Source organism: Halictus rubicundus, chromosome 5, assembly GCF_050948215.1.
Source record: "Halictus rubicundus isolate RS-2024b chromosome 5, iyHalRubi1_principal, whole genome shotgun sequence".
NCBI lineage: Eukaryota > Metazoa > Arthropoda > Insecta > Hymenoptera > Halictidae > Halictus > Halictus rubicundus.
This window is the reverse complement of record NC_135153.1, coordinates 10,944,493-10,964,061: the sequence shown is the minus strand read 5'-3', so window position 1 is coordinate 10,964,061 and position 19,569 is coordinate 10,944,493. Positions and strand designations below refer to the sequence as shown.

The 19,569-nt window shown below is 45.8% G+C and overlaps 1 protein-coding gene across 2 annotated transcripts; it reads right to left on the bottom strand.

Annotated features, from left to right (window-relative positions):
* Window positions 1-1,663: 1,663 nt before the first annotated feature.
* On the bottom strand, window positions 1,664-18,953 carry LOC143354331 (synaptic vesicle glycoprotein 2B). 2 transcript variants are annotated; one of them, XM_076788339.1, is made up of 12 exons: window positions 18,787-18,953; window positions 10,540-10,590; window positions 9,808-9,969; window positions 6,866-7,028; window positions 6,667-6,788; window positions 5,954-6,192; window positions 5,072-5,401; window positions 4,857-5,001; window positions 4,624-4,783; window positions 3,768-3,895; window positions 2,394-3,573; window positions 1,664-2,339 (listed from the first exon to the last, which is right to left on the bottom strand). In XM_076788339.1, exons 1-11 carry the CDS (start codon window positions 18,806-18,808, stop codon window positions 3,500-3,502), a joined length of 1,596 nt encoding a protein of 531 aa, XP_076644454.1. In that variant the 5' UTR covers window positions 18,809-18,953; the 3' UTR covers window positions 1,664-2,339; window positions 2,394-3,499. The 2 variants fall into 2 exon arrangements, with proteins under 2 accessions (XP_076644454.1, XP_076644453.1); XM_076788338.1 differs by lacking the exon at window positions 18,787-18,953 and adding an exon at window positions 13,057-13,229.
* Between the last annotated feature and the right edge of the window lie 616 nt (window positions 18,954-19,569).

The window sequence follows — 19,569 nt, the reverse complement described above, 5'->3', positions numbered from 1 at the left end:
AAATTTGTCGTAAATATAAGTGACCCAGGTTGCCCACGGAAGGTGCAAAAAACGTGCTCGCCCACGGAGGGTTAATTGCCCGGATTATGTTACCCGACATTGGTTCGCAAAGCTTCGAAAATGAAGAAAAATGCTTGTTATCAACAAAATGCTTCGGAAATAGAAATTGGCTCTGAGTCTTGGAAGAATAATCTTCTTCGGCTCACCTGTCTACCTTGGTCCAAAGTTCTGCGAACTCGAGATCAAAGGGGTTGCGACGTTGCGTTCGCTGGTTTTTATCCGAACCAGAGAATGCACATCGGAGATTACAGTTCGCGCGGGCAACTCGTTCAAATATGTATGCAAAGATCGATGTCGTTTCCAGATGATATCTGAGCTGCAACGATCAATGCAATCAGCGATAACTTGCATTGTATTTTGTATTTCCCTCGCGTATCGTCTCGGGGATCTCGCGTTCAATTCTAGACCCGCAATTAAAAGCGCTTAAGGAAAACCCCCTGGAATCCCGAATGATTCGTCATTGCACCATAAAACGCAAAGCACGTCCGCATTAGCTTCGAGACAACAATCTACTAATTATGTTGTAAAATAATACGTTATCGATGGATTATTCCGAGCTCCGGTAGCTGTAAACGTCGTTGCTCGTTCAAGGTCCATCGTTTCCGATTCGTAGATCGTTTTGGATCCCTTTTATCGAGCGTTTAATTATAGTAACGCGGTGGAGATTCGTTTGTTGTTCCGAGCGCATCGTTAAAACGTTTGCGGTTATACGCAACGAATCTATAAAACGATACGACACGACACGAAGTTGCAATGATTGTGTCGGTGATTATGAACGCGTGCTCCGAGTTAAAATTCCAAACGAATTAATCATTTCTCTTATCAGGTATTGCATCGATCGATTTTACTATAACTATATTCTAGAATGGAACTGTAATATCACAAACGGAACATGTACAGAACGAAATGTTTACAAACAGTAAGCAAGAGCTCAAATCAATACTTTCTTTCAACAACATCGGAACGCGTACAATGGCGTAGCGTACGATACTCTTTGTAATATTACAGTTCTATTCTACAATATGTATTTCTCGAATCTTCTCTCGACCCACATGATAAAAAAAGTAACACACGTTATGTTATGATACTTACCGAATTTGTCATCTTTATGCATTTGTAGCTGATGAATTTAGTACGATTTTGTTTATTTTGGATCCACAAAGGCTGTTACCAATGAAAACAGTTTCTTAAAATTGGTTTAGAAAGATCGAATATCGTCATGGTGAATTATCGTTTTATCAAATCAAGTAGAATTTAGCGGCGGCACGATTAACAAAATTCGAATTAACACTAGGTTTAAGGAGCTCTAAAAATGACTATTTTACATTTCCTTGTAAAAATAACATGAATATATCTATTAATATCTGCAGCCATTTTTTGAATAATATATACCTAGAGGAATCAATTTGTTAAATAATTCCTCATGGATCCATGTTTGCAATCTCAATATTCCTGAATTAAAAATATTAGAATCCGTCATTTTGACGGGTCCCGTAAATCTAGTGTTAATATTGAAACAGAAGCGGAAGTTGCAACGATCATATTTTTGGTACAACGATGGAGGAGGTCGAGGGGAACTTCGTGGAGTGATTATCGGTCAGGCTAGCATACGAATACTTTTTTTATTGCACGTCAATGGCCGGCATGATAAACAGTAGACAATACAAAAAGTCTCGTACATAGAAAAATAAAGTATTGTGTATAATAAGGCACGGACGACTCGCGATCGAGTCGCTCGACGATTGTATCGAATCTAGCTCGTTGTTCCGTGTTGTACCGACGTTGTATCGCGTTCCCGCGATGGAGGTTCTCGTTCGATTGAGCAGATCAGAGGGCGATTGTTATTCTCGCGCGATTAAGTACAGGCACGCGGAATGCGTCGGCAGAGAGAAAGGCGCTCCGTCTCCTGCGACGTTCTCGATATCGACGGAAATCCAGCCGTTAATTTCCGACATCCTTTTCCAATTCGAGCAACACAGATTCCAATAAAGCCCAACAAAGATTCTCAGCTATCCCCCTCTGCCATTCTCACCGAGAACCGTCGATCAAATATTTTTCTAAGCGGTATATAGTTTTCTGCTCGTTTCCTTCGAAATTCTCCGCTGAACAAATTAGTCTAACAAAACCGAACCGCGTCTCGTTGTGTATTTTGCGAACGATCGTTCTCTGTGCGTTAGGCAGGCCTGAGCAAGCGATCGGACACGCGGCATCGTAATCTCAACATACAATTATCTATCTGCGATTATTCCATAATTTTTGGAAGTCCATAGCTGAGGATTCTTTGAACGGATCCTTCAACTGTAACTGAGGGACTTTAATCATTAACCAACAACTCTCAGTAACGTAATGTAGTAATTTCGTTTGGGATTATTGTGTAAAAGACGATTTTTATGCTTCCACTAGATACAGCACAATTGTTGGAAAAGCCTATGAACACGTTCGCTACCACCGTCACACATATGTGACGTTCATGATCTTGCAATTTACTTAAAGAAAGTCAAACGAATTTGAAATTATAGTAAAGAGAATAATATTCGGAGACTCCACGAGTTTCCTCTGTTAAATTGTTGTAATATTTCGCGAAGAATGGGCGTCGGATTTGATAAAACATTTTATCAACGAACGTGTTAACAGGCTTCCGGTAGATGAAGCGTCAAGAGACGGTATTTATCGACGAGGAATCGCCGACCAATTACTGGACTGCGGACCTTTATGCATTTATGGCACACGCAAATTTATGAAATGCAAGACAGTATTTAGATCGTTAAAATATACCAACATTTTTCATTTAGTCGTTCTACAATTAATCTTCCAATCAGCGAAAGAGATGTCGTTTCTCTGAATTCGATTGTCAGGAAATAATCTATGAAAATGGGAAATTGCGTAAAGATCCGCAGTCTATTAATTACGTGCCCGCTCCTCGAATAACGAGACGCGCGACGTCGATCCTTTTAAATCTTTTTAAATACGCCGAGAGCTCGCGCCGCCGCTTCAAACGATCGATGGATCGGACATTAAGTAACTCGATTTTAAGTACCGTTTAAGTAACTCGCGTTGCGTTCGATCAGAGTCGATTAGAATTGATCCCTGCCAGTTCAATTTGATTCGGTTTTTCTAAGAAAAGTTCCGATTCCTCCGACCGTTTCAAACGGCACGCGCGGGCTGTTTACTATAGATACAGGAGCGTGCACGTGCTGCGCCCGCACGGATTCTCCTCACGTGATCAGCTCCTCCTCCCCGACGCTCGACGACCAATAGCGCGCCTGGGGGCGGGGCCACGACTCTCGCCGCACGATTTCAACCCGTTTTCTACATGAAATGCATTCACATCGCCTCGATACACGATGTTAGATTGTCTGTAATACGCTACTACGGATGCGGAACGCTTCGATTTTTGAATCGCAAGCTTCCCTCGTCGGCGAAAATGGCTGCGATTCGTTTAGGATTTCTCGCTGTCCGGGTTTTTCGGCGGTTTCTTCCTGCCCGGCGTGAACAGAGCGAGTATTCCGCTCACTGAAACGAAAAATTAACTCGTCATTCATCCGCTCTCGTTCATGTGGATAATTAATCAGCGGAGAGCGCATAGATTGTATCACACATTTAGTTCGTTCGATTTTTGCTTTGATTTTGAGTCGACTGGTGTCGACTCGTTGAGTTGACCAGTGTTAATTATCGAATTCTGTGCACACTTGCAGAGCGATACGTACGGAAGAGCTGAGCAGCCACTATCAGGATCACCAGCATACAGTAATCGTCAATCAAGTAGCCAATCATCAACGTCCCGCTTATGGCACCTATTCGACTAATGAAGGCCGAGAGACCAGCCGCTATTGCTCTGAAAACGAAAGGATTAAAATTAATCATAAACAGCTGATTCTTATTTGGCTTTTTGAACGCGAAAGAAATGGTACAGCAATTTTCGTTTCAGGCGAAGGCCCCGAAGAACTTTGAAAATCTACGATAACGGGAGCTTGCATCACGATCCGCGGCGTACTAATTAAGTGGCAGCGGATTTTAATGAACAAATGGCTCTCCGAATTCCTCGGCGTACATTTCCTTCCCGTTTCGATCGGCATTGGATAACATTGTTGTTGGCAGGCGACGCTGAATTGCAATCCACTCGAGAACGTTCAAGATCGATCGGCCCGACGCTATCACGGCGAACCTATAATCGCCGCGATCCGATCTCGATTTCAGATAGAACCGAGGGAAAATAATTATTCCCAACGGGTATTTATAACGTTCGATAAGATTCGCTCGATAAGTCAACGTATTTGCCGTATAGGAACGGTGTAAAAAAAAACACACACAGCCGAGATGCCGAAGCGAGTGTCATTCGGTTATGTTTTCCCGCGCGTGCGAGCCGGTGCGCGTTCGATAAGCGAGTGGCCGCTTAGGATTATCGTAACAATGAATCACGCCGATGCGAATCTGCGAAAAGACATCTGCGCCGTGCAGCTCTTAGAACCAGCTTGCGGATCTTTATGCAAACCGTTTCGCCAAAGAGAATTGAAACTAGGGAAACATTGGTTTCCTCGATTAAAAGATTCCTGTCAGACGCACCTCAAATGCGTCGGATAGAGGTCCACCAGGACACAGTAGACGACGCTCAGGCAGACCGAAGTGATCGACTCGTAGGCGCACGAGAGTATTAGATTTTGAGTGGACGTCTGCACCAGGAAGAGGCAGGCTGTCACGACAGCGGGCACGAACGCTGTTATCACTGAAATACAGAAACAGTGTACGGTACAGTTCCTTGAAGAGTTCACGGTTCAAACCATTGTACCGGGACTCACCAAGAAAGAATTTGTATCCCACATAGTTGACGAGCATGGGCAGTATCAAGCCCGTGGGGATGCACGAGGCTCCAAGGATGAACGTGTGGACGAACACGCTGGTTTGTACTCGGGATTCGCAGCCAAACGGATCGTCGGTCAAATCCTGATTCCAAAAAAATAAATTCGAAAATGGGTTTTTTCCCGCAGGAGTACGCTAACTGTTTGTCGCTCACCGCTTCCGTGATGTTCCTGTCCCTCTTCAGGGTGCAGACGCTGGCAGTCTGATTAGGGTAGGCTTCTTGGAAGTCCGCGTACCTGTGGAACAACTCCGGAAGCCATAGGGTCAACGTGTAGTACGCCGACGTGACGAAACAGGCGATCGAGCACACCACTATCGTTCGGCAGAGGAACGGCGGCTTCACGATCTGCACCGTCTTCATCAGGATGTCCTTCATCATCAGCTTGAACGATTTTTCCTCGGTCTCCTGCTTCAGCTCCTTCATGTGCATTATCCGGTGCACCAAGTCGTTCAAGTTGTTGTTGCCGCTGTTGCGGAGCTTTGTCTGCAATCGATTCGTCTAAATTGGAGCAGCTAATCTGATTGTGAGACGGTTGGCGTTAATTTTATTTACGGTTCTCTAAGATTATTTTTACCGACCGGAAATAAGAATTTGTTTTTAAATGAATAGGTGTCCAGAGAAAGGGCGTATGTTGCATTTTAGGAAATTTACAGGAAGACAATGGGAGAACCGGCTGTTGTAGTCAATGAAATTTGTACTTTTTAAAGTGGAAGAAGGACGTATAGCTACATACTTGTCGATTATTTCATAGCTACCAGTGAGCAATGAATTGTTCTACAGTCTTCTTGTAAATCACACGAAGTGTAACATACATCCTTTTAATAGCTAGTCACTTGAATACCGTTTCGTGTGACGGAAAAAAGATCTTGTGTCAACCGTCGCTTCGACAAACAGCCGGTCGAGTGTCTCAACGACGGGGTTCTCCGATTTTATCGGAGAGATTGCAAACTATCGATCGACCGTTGCGACGCGGTATGTTTGCCGAAGACGTTGGCGGTCAACGATCAATATTTGACGAGTAAACTGTGCTCTCACTATGTATTCTTTAGGAGGCTGTCCGCTGTTCTCCGAGTACATCCTCATCAACACGTCCAGCATCTGCACGTTCTGCCCGGTCTCGGCCAAATATTTCGGAGTCTCGGGGAAGAACAACAGCCAAGCGCCGGTGAACAGTGCCGGCAGCGAGCAAATGAACACGAACAGGTTCCACGAATGAAAGGTCACGCCGGCGATCTCAATGTTTACCTCCAACGGAATAATTATCCAACCGACACCTTCGTTGCCCGATCAAACAAAAAAAAAGAAGTTATCGATCTTTGACAGCAATTTAAATGGGAGGGGGGGGGGGGGTAAAAATTATCTCGCGATAGGCCGCATCTTCCAGATCAGTGGTTCTTAACCTTCTCGGTGATCGGCACCCCCTTGAATCTAAAAATAAGTTCTCGTACCCCCTTCGAAAATGTGTTTCTATTTCTTTATTCCGAAAATTTTATCGCAAGATAATTTATTTATTGAAAAACAAATATTCCATTGAAAATTTAGAAACTTTTAGAAACACCCCAAGATAAGAACTACCGTTCTAGATCAACACAATGGAAAGTTCAACTCGATCCGACTCGAATAGTTTAAGATCAAAATTCTTAAGCGCAGTTTTCGTTTTGAAGAAAATGTACAAAAGTGTTTGCGGTGGAGAAATGGTTCTCGGAACCTGTCCGAACCATAAGTAGTCGGCCGAACGAGGTGTTTACCTGCCAAGATAATCATTCCCATCACCCACGCCATCTCCATCCACGAGAGCATCTTGTCCCTGTACTTGGTCGGCTGGAATTCGCCAAGGTACAGAAAAACCACGGCCGACTGTCCGTTCATCCTGCAAACATTCCTCTAACTATTATCGATTGTTTCGCGCGAGAATCCCTCGAGCGCTCTAAACGATGCTATACTAACGCTGCGCCGCTCAAAAATTTCAGTAACAGGAAGAACCAATAGATAGGTACCACCGACGCCAACAGCTCCGAAACCCCATGCAGCAGCAGAGCTACCAGCAAGGACATCCTCCGTCCTTTTATGGCCGCGTAACAGCCCCAGATGTAAGATCCGCACAACATACCTGCGAATTCACCCGGACAAGCGCGATTGCCAATTAGATGGAATATTCTAATTAGACACTGAGGATGCATCACGATATTATCTGTACACTGATAAGCACTGACATACAGGCTACTCAAAAACAGTCAAAGATCATCCACTGTAAAGGAAGACTCAACATTTTTAGTTTCATTGTTAGAGGTATTCATCCGCGGTGGAGAATTATCTCAGCACGGAGGATTATTATTTCTTCGACACCTTGTAGCCCAGTGTGAATATTAACGACATCGTGTCGTGAGTGAAATTCGTTTAAACGCACGTAAGAAAATAAGGATTTCGGGCCTAAAGGTTTAAAATTTTACCAAGAAGCATATAATAATAACTGAGGATTATAAATTGTTGGAATTCAACGATGCCATAGCACTTTCATGCACAAACATAAGGGATGGCACGAGGGGTCAGGTATAAGGGACGGTGGGACCCAGTCGGGGGCGTAAAGTCGAGTCTGTCGTCAGTCCGACTAAAGAAGTTAGCCCGTGCGGATCGCAGTAAAGTTTAGTACCAAAGTCGCCGTGTCATATACAGCACATTTACTGTTCGATCATTATACCGTGAAACACGCGGATACACTGCGGCGTTATTAGAATAACATTGCCATTTGTAATAAAGCATATATACATATATAAAGGGTGTGTTGTTTATTTCTAAAGACGCATACAGTATAAGGATCGTATCCAAGTCGTTAGTGTTACTGGATAAAGATCATTTTCTAACATAAATATATTTATATACTCTAAGATTTGTACATATATATTTACCTAAAACATTTTCAAACATTTTGAACGTGCGTTTAAACGAATTTCGCTCACTGTAAACAAACGTTCGACCAACAATGAATATTTATCGGTTCGCTCGCGAGATATGCAAAACAGCAAGCGAGGAGCATCGTACGAGCAATCATTTTCGATTCGCCAATTCGTCGTCGAACAAGACATAATCGCATTCGAACGACACTATTAGAAAAAGGAATGGAATACCGAACCGATTTTCGTAGAGCAAAGAAAAATCGATAGGGACAAGGATTAAGTTTTTTTAAGCGTGTTCGTGTTTCCGAAGGGTACTAACGGGTGTTCTGTGTTCACAGGAGGCGCCGACAAGTCGAAGTTCACGAGGTGACGGCGCCTGAAAGTGGTCGCACGTCCCTGAGACACGAGCCGATTCATGCAATTTATGTCGCGTGCCGTTTAAAGGCCTCCGACTCGCGCCAATGAAAATTTTCCTCTCCGATTTGTCGGCCGAGCGCCACAACAACGTTTGCTCGACAACGCGTGGCCACGTGCGTCACCCATGCAGACTGTACGAAAATGCTTGCCAATTTCAAATGAAAAACAAACTGTTCCGCCGAAATTTTGCAGGCTTGTGGCCAAAATCGATGGATACGTATTGTTTCAACTGCGACATCATTCCACTGTTAACGCTAAAACGACTCCTAGAATCACCTCCACAAACCCGCAGAATCGATAAACATTTCTGTTCATATTTTACAAGGTACGCAAGCGTTTCGAGGTAAATGGTGTATGCTTGTTGCAACTATAGCTTTAATGACATTTTTGTCCAACCGCAGCAGGAATCTCGAAGACATAAACGGTGGTGGATCGTTTTATCCAATTTTTTGGAACAAGAGAAACAATATTTTTTCCAAATTTTCCATCCGGTGGGTATTTTCGATGGGAAGTCTCCTCAGTCTTTTGCGTGAAAAGTAAAATAATTATTGATTCGGAGGAGTCTAGTTTTCAGTGTTACCGTTTTTGGAACGAGGTGTACAGTTGGCGCGGCGCTAGAACTCGGAGAAACGAAGGGGCGTGTACGCGTGCTACCGAATCGCGCCGAATGCCACGCGAGAAAGTATAATTCCGGCGATAAGGGGAGCCATGGTTTCGCTGATTGCACGCCAGCTCGCTGTTACGTGTTCGTGAAACGGCCGAACAAAAATCGACCAGCAAAAATGGCCCCTGGATCCCGCGATTAGAAAGCTTCGCGAGACCGTTTCGCTTCGTTAATACGACCGATCGCGTGTGAAAGCTTTAGTTACTTCCGATGCTTTTAAACAATTTCGAATATCATTCGATGACGCCCGTCCGATACGATGCAACATTGCATCGCGAGGGTTAGCACAGGCATGAATGTTGTATGAACATTGTGGATCTGTATTAAAATCACGACACGGTCGCAGCTATTATTAAGCGTCCCGTTTTCGGGAGCATTCGCGCCGGAAAAGCAACGCGGCCTCCAGCGACTCGATCCGCTGGTGTCCGCAACCTTTGTTCGCGGTTATAAATATCGAATTGGCAGACGGTCGTGTTCCGAGTTGGGAGCCGAGCAAAACAACCGCGTCGAAGCGACGGACGTCGCGCGTCGCCAAGAAAATCGGGAAAGCCATCAACGCCTCTTTAATGCCTTTTCTCGACCCCGAGGCGAGTCATGGGAATCGCCTATTTCTTTCCAGAGGACGTTCCAAAAGGGGTTTGCGGTACCTATGATCGTATTCATAGCCGTGAATTCTTCTTGCGGCCGTGGCCTGGCTCCGTCAGAGTCGGGAGCAACGAGGCCACGCCCATTCGGACAAGGCCACGCCTACTACGGAGAGAAAGAGGAAGAATAGGATAAATGGACCTTGGAAAATTGGGACATAGAAGTGCCTTCCACTTTTTGTACCGCCCCTGTGCCAATCTCAAAGCTCGCCGATGATAATTATCGATACCTGCGATTAATTTATTATATGTTTTCAATAGTATAGTTACCTAACATGGGAGCGGAGCTCAATCGTCCCTTGTCAACCGTGGTCATCTGGAAGTCGCATGCTGCCGACGGTAATATAAATCCAATGCTAGTAATACTGAACGCCACATTCATGAAGATCAGACTGCAGACGGCCATAACCTTAAGGTTAAACTTGCCAAACCCTGAGGATCGAGAAAGAAAACCTGTAAATAGGTTGCACCCGTGGGAACCCCACGGTACGAACGAGAAAATCTCCTACTGAATTCGCAAGTTTTTTCCCGTAATTGATCATGCTGCTGCGAAACGAGTTTCGTAGAACGAAAACGGAGTGCGTGGGCTCACGCATCCAGCGACAGTGATAAATTACGGATCGCGTTATCAACCGACAGTCTGATAACTCGACTTATCGATGCCGCTTTCGCCGAGCTCGTCGCAACTACAATATATATGTAGGTATGTACGTGTGGTGGATTTACGACGGCTAGACTGCGGATTTGAGATGTATGTATGAGGACTTTATATGCCACGCGTGCGCGCTCTCAATACAAAAAAGGAGAAAAGAACGTAAGAAGCTCTAAACATCGTTACAAGCAATTTCAATGAACTTCTAACTGAAAGTCAAAGGTCGATTGACGAATAAGATAGTGTTTCAAATCTTTCAGATAATTAATCAGATCTTACGAAGAATTTTTCCGCGAAGAAAACGATGTTTCTATTTCCAATTCGGAGTACAAAGATAACGAAAGACGCACCTGTTTGGTCGACGGCATCTTGCGCGACATTTTCCGCCGTCTGCTTGGTACCTGCGAACACACAACAAAATCATTGATCGTTTTTTTTTTGTGCGATTTTCGATCGCGTACAGTAGAACCGCACCCTTAGGAAAAGAACCGACGTGCGTTCTAACGAGCGAGAAAGAGTATGCAGAGCTGGAGGGAAAGAGAAACACGTACAGGCAGCCGTGAAAGTTCGACGGGCAGCTGTCCGGCTTTTATTCCAGGAGTGAAAAACGGAGCGACGTCCCACGTGGCGCCAGTAAACGGCAAAACACGTCGGGACAAAGGCTCGTCGCGGCGAGAAGCGAGAAATGAGAAATGAGAAACGAGAACCGCTGCCGACAAAGTCGAGACGTGTCCGCGTCTCTGCAGCCTCTCTCATTCCAATAAATCGCTTTGTTTGCCCCCCGGGCCACTTGGGGAACCTCCGCGATCGTTTCTTTGTTTCGAGCACCTCGGCAAACGCAGCGTTCTCCTTTCCTAGCGAAATTGTTTCTCCCACGGGAAACGCTTTCCTTGCGGAATTAACGCTTGGACTGTCACCGTCGCGTCGCGTCGCATCGCGTCGGTCACACGTTCATCACGCGTTCTTATTTTCGAGACGAGCATCGGGCATTTCTATCAGGAAAACTATCGAGCCTTTTGCATTGGGATTTTGCATGCATATTTATTGGTATCTGAGGTACACGCGTGATTTTTCCAAGTAAAAATATTCAAAATTACATGAGTTATGTATTTTCTGTTACAGAGTATGTTCTGGAAAAGATAGGTCGACGATCCCCACGTCAAATTACGCACACACGCGAACGTGCGCATTCTAAAACAGTTGTGTTTGAAGAAAATGCAATAGAAAAAATATCGATGTTTCGGAGATGAAAAGCCAGCGTATTAAATGTGAAATGTTGTTATGGGTACTGGGTGTACAAATTTATTCTCGTAAGTGTTCAGCGGTCAACGCGTTAATCCATTCGCGTCGTAAGGAGGAATGAAAAATAATGTCCTGGCCGCGGCAACGATGCGAAAGGGTTAACGGAGATTCAATTTCGTAACGGCAGAATTGAATAGCTATTAAACTACTGTTGCAAGCCTGTAACCCGTTCACGATACTTTTCGAAAGCACTGTACGCGAACGTTGCGTCGGGAGTCCCTCAAGGTCCCTATTCGACTATATCTGATGATAACGAACCAGCGTTCGTAAATTTGCATTGTACGCTGATGATTCAAAGATTTATTACTCTAGAGACAGCCCAAGGTGTACTATAAAATTTCTGAACGTATCGTCTCTCTATTAAGCGATAGAATTGCCCGCCATAAATCATGTTTAAACTTTCGAACAAATTATTTGCTCCGGTTGTCCTAGCGTGAGACAACTGTGACAAACGGACTTTGAGGGGAAAAATATGTTAGAAAATGTTGTTAGAAAGGAATTCAGATAGATTAATTTCTAATTCATTCGGCGAAGAATTTTTCTTCCATCGAACATGCCTGGAGCGCGATCTGACAGGTCAGCGTTAGAAAGAACGTTCTTGGACACGCGACAATCGATTCTCGAGCCTCGCGCTCGTTGGCCCAGTCGTTTCTCAATCAATGTTCGCGTGCAATTAAATTTTCCGCTCGAGTAAGTTGTGCGTAACAGGAAAGTCACTTTGCAAACAGCACGTTCTCAGGAAGAGCGTAACGCGTTTCTCATGCATATTGTTTCTTTGTTTCATGTGACGAGAATGTAACGAGGAAACAGACAATCGAAGGAAACATCTCGTTGGAAGAGGTAAAAAACTTCCTGGAACTCTATCAAGGATGCTGAAGAACGTGTCGCTAGATAAACCCCATGCGAGGTCTTTGAAATACCGAATTTCAGTATCGCCTCTGTACTTTGTCAAGTTCACCGTGTCTGTACAAAAAAAAAAAGGCACGGCCCATTCCAAAAGGGATACGGACGACCGTTCAGCGAGACCGTCGAGCCTATGGAAAAACACCGCGGCTCGAGGCGCACGGCGCTCGATCACCTCCGCAGCCACCTTCTCGGATCCTCGCGATTCAACCAACGACTATCTCGGAAAAAATCATACGAAAACGGAAACACAGGCGAAGACCCAGCGGCGCTGGAACAGCTCATCGTCGTCCAAGATCGTTCCCAAAACTTTCTCTAAAAATGCCACTAAAGCGAAATAGCAAAGGAACAAAGAGAAACGACCTGATCTGAGAAAACACACACTGGCGAGAAGACTCTGCCGTCTCTGCGGATCACTTCGAATCACCGGTCTGGATCGCCCTCGATCAGCTGCTCGTCGATGATACCCGGACACTTATTTTTATAACGTTGACACTGTAAGTTCTCGAGGAATAGCGAAGCGACACGGTTCAAGAAGGGTTTCAAAGAGAAACGGCGGAATTGGAGGCGAGTGGATGTTGCACAGGGTGACTGAGAAAAAAGAGAGAGAGAGAGAAAAAAGGAAAGAGCGAATCGAAGAAAACGTTGGACGATGGGTTTACCTTGCAACGAGGAGACGGCGTCCCCAGCGACTAGCGGGTCGGACGCGGCTGGCTCGTGTTCCAATCGAGCGATATCGCCCGACATCGTACGCGCGCGAAACTAACGCATCGCTGCGCGCCGACTCCGCCGACTCGCGACGTCGATTCTCGATTCCCATTCCCGCTCGGTTGTAACCGCCAGCCGCCGCTAACGGCCTTGCAACAGCCGCACCAGATGCACCAGATGCACCAACTGCACGCACCGATCCCCGAGGAATCGACCAAAATCCACGCCTCCCCTCTGATCTAATCGGCTACGATTGTAGCAACCGTTTCTCGCTCTGTCCTGCTCTTCCCTCCCCTATCGGGGACCTCTGCCAACTTTTTTCTCGAGAAAACAACTCGTCGTATTCAAGAAAACAATGTTGGATTCCGGCTTGAAACGATCGGACACAATTTTAATACATTACTTGTCCTTTCTTCGCGATCACTTCCTCGTTTCGCAACTGTCGAGGACTTGCAACGACGGCGCGTTAACTGACTAACATAGGTCCGAGACCTCGGAGAAAAATGTTGAACGGTTCATGCTTAAAAACGCGTTATGCTCGAATACCGAACACCTGGATCGTAGAGTGCGTACCGTAACACTAGGTTTACGGAGCACTAAAAATGACTATTTTACATTTCCTGATAAAAATAACATGAATACATCTATCAAAATCTGTAGCCATTTTTTCAATAATATATACCCAGAGAAATCGATTTCTTAAATAATTCCTTATGGATCCATGTTTGCAATCTCAATATTCGTGAGTTAAAAATATTAGAATCCGTCATTTTGACGGGTCCCGTAAAGCTAGTGTTAATATATACATTTGGTACGGACTGTGAAAAAATAGGGCTCTGAAAATAATTGATTATTCGAGACAACCCTCGACGGTTGGTTCTTTCAATAATAATTCAACGATTGCGTGTATTAGTGTAACATGAAAGGAACATTTAGGACGGTCCCGTTCAGCAAGTCTTGCGGCGGGCAAGGTCGTCCACCGATGCCCGCGGGCGTAGCTGAGGGCAATGTAGCGTCAGCTGGAAAAATATTGTCATAGGCTGAACCATCGAGAGGAGGCGTGGTTTTGTGGCCCGCACGGGCGATAGCCGAACGGGATTGATTTAGGGCAATCTAATGTAACGAACAGTCTGGGCCCTTTGTTTGTCGGTCGCATCAGAACAGTCGGTGTCTTGCCATGAAAAAAATTTCTAATTTCCTTTTCGTTAAGGATAATAGACATGTTCTATCGTAACTATCGGTATGCGAATCCCAAGTCGTTTACGAGGTAGAATCTGGATAATTTATTCCTACAATTTCGTCGCGGACAGCGCATTCATCCCGCTGTCTTCTGCTTCGTTATCGCATTCCGGCGGCTCTTGTCCTTTATCGTAACGTAACGTTTCCTTACGCTTACGAAAAGTACCGGTTCGCTGTTGCCAGGAATTCGCGCGCGTCTCTCTGCACTCCCTGCGAGCAATACCCGTTTTAAATGTCATCTTCGGGCATAAAGTGGCGAACAGTGACGCCATTCGCCATTCTCGCTCTTCCTTTTCATTCACCTCGGCACACATTCCCTTCCACCTCTTCGGATTTTCACGCGTCGTCCCCGCGAATCTCGGCTTTCTTGCATACGAATCTCAATATTCGAGGATTACCCGACCGACAAGTATGAACATAATAGTTCGAAGCTTTTCCATGTAAGAGAGAAATTGAAAAATTTTATTAAAAAGCGTTCCGTTACGTTTTCAGAGACATCGGAGACAACCGGGTGAGGATTCCGAGGAAAGATTCCGATCGGAAGTTGTTATCGCGAGTGGCTCACACACGCTCGAGGCATTTCGTTGGCGCAATTTCAATACAGCCGGCAGCGACAGATAAACTAATCGGCGCGGTGGACGGCTGGAAAAGTTACGCCGATGCCCGATTAACAGCCACTCGAAGTTCAATGTTTATTTACTTGGATTTTTCAAGCGAGTCAGCCGCCCCGAGGCCCGCGGCCCGTGGCGTGGCCCGCGGCGCGTGTGCGCCGACTATTTTCAACCGTCCGATCGCGTCTTTTGTCCCCTTTCTCTTTATTTCCGATCAGCGTTCCGCTCGCGTCGGTCAGATAGCCCGCGCGGCTCGCGGAGAGATTCTTTGTCGGACGTGCTCTATCAAAATACGCGCGTTTCCGACTGTTTTGCTCTCTCCGTGTAGCGTCGTGAAACGCCGGGACGCCACGGACCCGTAGGTGTTATCCTACGTATCGTTTCGCGAAACGATCTGGGACAGCCGCGGCAGTAGCGACCGTGGGACAGGTTCTTTCTGATTGCACGTTGCATCTCGGCCGAGGGAGGCGCGAGTGAAGGGAACCGAGAGAAACGCAGGAAAAACCTGTCCGATAGCTATAGTCAAATGCCGCCGCGCCGGAAGACAATTATAGAGCCGCCGAGCGAAAGAATTCGCAGAATTTAGGCAAGCGGAGGCTTCGAACTTGATCGCGACTTTCTCGCGAACAACCGTGATCCAAGGAGTCGCGTTCGCCCGAGTACCCTTCGGAATTGCTACGACGGAAAGCGCAACGTCTTTTCTAAGAACTTTTCTTTGCTTTGATCAGTTTCAGGCGGACGCGAGGCCACAGATTCGGAGAAGACTCCCGAGCGGGAATTAGGAAAGGGAATCGTTGTCCCCGGTCAGTTTTCAACGGGACAGGCGCTCTCGCCGGAGCTGTTTTCGTTTTAATGAGGCGACGATAGACGATCGTCGAATCAGCTTTTGGGAACGGGCGCGATAAAAAGCCGCTTGTTGACACCGCGGCCACGCGTATCGTTGCGATAAATCGGCGATGATAAATTAACTGGACGCAGCCACTGGCTCGGCTCGGCCCGGCTCTCGATTCTGCTCGATTTTACTCGCCGCGGTCGGGCCTTATCGATTCCCTGCTAGCGGTAATTAACTTGATAACTGTACGGGGATTACCGGACGCGCGCGTGCGGTAACCGTCGGAACTGCGTTGCAGAACCCTGTTCTCGGGTTTTTCGCACCGATTGCAATGTCCAAGAAGGTTTTCGGTGACTCCTAGCGTGGCCGAGAACTTTGTCGAGTTCTGTTCAAATTCACCGACTCTGAGATGTTTCTTTTTCAGTACAGAAAACTCGACGAGATCGTCAAAAACCGGGTCATTCAACCAGGCGAGTGCAAACTGTGAAAATAGGATTGCAATTGGACAGCGGAAACCTCCTCTACGTAGATCTAAAGGGTTCCCGCACGAGGTATCCAGTGAACAATTTGCTCTCGATTTGCTTTGAATTTGCCACCATTTGTCTACAAATTCCGACCCATATACTTCCCCATTAGGCGCGGAATTTGAGTGGAAAGTTTGCAGCCAAAATTCCATGCCAAATGGAAAGCAAATTGAGACCAAACCTTGGCCTCCTTGTAGAGGGCAGGTCGGTCGCATTAAGAATAAATATCGGGAAAATCGGAGGAAATCTTGCTGTAAGAGGGAAAACACACTATAATTTAATTAAAAAATAAATAAAACTTAAAACTATTTAATTTCGAATTCCGTTTGCCCTCCTACAGAAAGATTTCCTCCGATTTTTCCTGATATTTACTCTTAGTGCGACCGACCTGCCCTCTACAAGGTGACCAAGGGTTGGTCTCGATTTGCTCTCCATTTGGCATGGAATTTTGCATGCAAACTTTGCAGTGAAATACCGAGCCATCGGTGTCCGCATTAAGCTTGGTATTTGTCGACAAATTTTGGTGGCTAATTATTTGCAAATAGGGGCCAAATCCTGCTTCAAGAATGCTTTTGACACCAAAATCACCGGCTTTTGCTCGCAAAGTACGATTACAAACATTCATCGAGATTTGCTCGAAGCAAGTTTGACTGACTGGGAAATATATTTCCAGATATGCTATACCAGAGTTGCTCAACATGCCTATTAGCGGGCAAGGGCGCCAGCCGATGCGATGCCCGTGGGCACAGCTGCGGGCAAGTGATTCAGCGGTGTGGGGTAGCCCGTGGCACAGGCGTAGCTGGCCACGTAGCTGTGACAACGAGTGTGACAAATACATGAAGCATTGCCCGCAGATGAATGTATGCCCAGGACAAGTTAAACCTCGCCGATCTTGTTAATCGATTCAAACGATGGTCCGATGAAGTTCGTTACGCGGCTCGTTTACTCGTGCAAGTAATAAAGGAATTAAGAGGCTCGTGTGCGACGATTGTCACAGCTGTTGACATTCGTCGAACTAGCGATTGTACTATGTTTTCGAGAGCGCTGCCGCCTAGCTGTTAGCATCCCGCCGTTCGTTTGCTAACTGATAAACATATCGGTTCGAGTCTGTTCATTCTAGTTCGTTTGCGACACGTTATTGGCAGACGAACGCCCGCCACGGTGTTACATCGCGCGATAACCGGCTTGTTCGACTAGAAAGATGCGCCCACGAACGATAGCAGTTTACGTAATGTTATTAGATGCCTTTCATGTTCGGCTATTTGGTGACTCACGGCCAGCGAGCATCGAACAATCATTCTTGCATCGTCCCCGCGGCTTTCTGCCCCCTCGAAATGAATACTGGTGCGTCCAAACGGAATACAAACATTCTTACGGAGACTGCGGTGCACAGTATTCTCTATAAAATTTCCTACCCCCGAAATTTGAAGGATTCATCCCTGCGAAATAACAAAGAAATACACTGAATACGCGTTTTATGTCAGCAGCCCGCGTCTTGTCATCGTCGGGACACTATTCTTTGATGCAGTGTCGAACGTAGAAAAGGACAGCGATAGTCCACCGTCATTTACAGTTCGCCGCGGTCAGTAAACGCGTCGTAATTTGTGTGTCCTATGAGTTATCTGTCAAAGGACAGCGAACCTCGAGAACTTCTTTATTTTTCACTATTTCTTTGTGGGACTTTCACCAACATATACGAGGCACTTTTCTGATTAAAATGCAACCAAATATGATATGATTCCGATGATATTTACTTGTGTAATGAACGATTAAACTTTTGGACGCAAATGGTATAGTCGAAGCGTTCGGGAAAGATGAAAGACTGACGTGAGCTCAGGCCTTTGAATCAAAAGTTAAACTTTTCTATTATGAATTATATTTTAGGAGACTTTCACCAATATATTTGTTGAATTTTTCACGATACAATTCGGATCACATTTACACTAATTTGCTGTTAATATAATTGTAATGGGAAGAAACTTGCAGCGTTCATTCACAAGTAAGTATCATCGGAATTATATCATATAGTGGTGATAATTCACTAAAGTAGTGGGGATAATTCCGCGACGGCTAACTCAGAAGTTCGGCGACGTATATCCCGGATTCACTGTATGCAGAAAATATGCTTGCAAAAGACTAGACTGCAGCGTGTAATTTATCCAATATTCAACTGCCCAATTTGGAGAGCTGTTATCACCCCTTTCGGAATAAATCCTAGCCAGCGAATGAAACGTGCGATATCTAAAATATACCAGACCGAGGATTTCACTTAACAGCAACTGAACAAAGCCACTAAAGAGATAAACAAATTCCCATTTGGTTTCTATTCGTATGCGTTGCTAAGAATGCGAACGATTTTAATTTTGCATAAATATTCGCAGCCTAGTAATAAAGACACTCTAGTCCCGTTAATCAACCGTATTCTTTCGCACAATTGTTCACAAGGTTCCGCTGTGTTTCAGGTATTACGGAACTCACCGGCCTCGATCTGGGTGTCCATTCGCTCCTGTCGATCGCGATGACACGTGGGGTGATCTATCGTCCGCGATGAACCTCTTCGGAGTGGCCTCTCCTCTCGATCGGTACCAATCAAACGAGCATCGCGAGATTTTTCATGACCCGGTACAATGGAATATGACAACGAACCCGAAGAAGAGGGGGTGGAAGAGCACGGCTCGCGGTCTAATCACGGCCCGTTTACAATTTACTGGGACAAAATACTCCTAGGAAGAGCCGAGGACGACTGAGCCTCGAAATTGGCCGCGGACCATCGCATCGCAACGCTCGTGTCGTTGTCCGACCCCGAAGAAACGTCGAGAGACCGCTCGTGCTCGGGACTCGGGACTCGGGGGCGCGTTGCCAGCGCTCCTCTTTTGTATTTGTGTTGTAGTTCATACGTTACGCGTGTGCTGTAAATACAGCTGCGAAAATCGCCGGTCCTCGGCACACTTGTTCGTCAGCCACGCGCTCCCGACGTCGCGACGTCGTGCGTCACACAGAAACGTAAATCGCCCGACAAAATTCATCCCCCACTTCTTCGGTTCACCGACAAACCGAATACTCGTATCTAATTTTCGGGTAATACATCTGGCCCGGGATTGAAATGTTTCGTTGGAAAAGCGAGGGTTAACGCAGCAACCCTTTGTCGACAAGTAGACATGCAAAACTTTATGCGCGTCGCATGTTTCGTCATTCTCCGGCCGACTCGAGCGGACCGTTGCGTCGCGTCAGTCCCGCTTCTTTCCCTTTTCTGTCAATCAA

Bases quoted from the DNA above. Each gene is read 5' to 3' on its own strand.
- LOC143354331 (XM_076788338.1), bottom strand. From the start codon at position 13,141: ATGTCGGGCGATATCGCTCGATTGGAACACGAGCCAGCCGCGTCCGAC. The intron at 9,970-10,539 runs GTGCGTCTTTCG...CTCGATCCTCAG, and splicing joins AGATGCCGTCGACCAAACAG to GGTTTGGCAAGTTTAACCTT. The intron at 3,896-4,623 runs GTGCGTCTGACA...TTTCGTTTTCAG, and splicing joins CTCTATCCGACGCATTTGAG to AGCAATAGCGGCTGGTCTCT.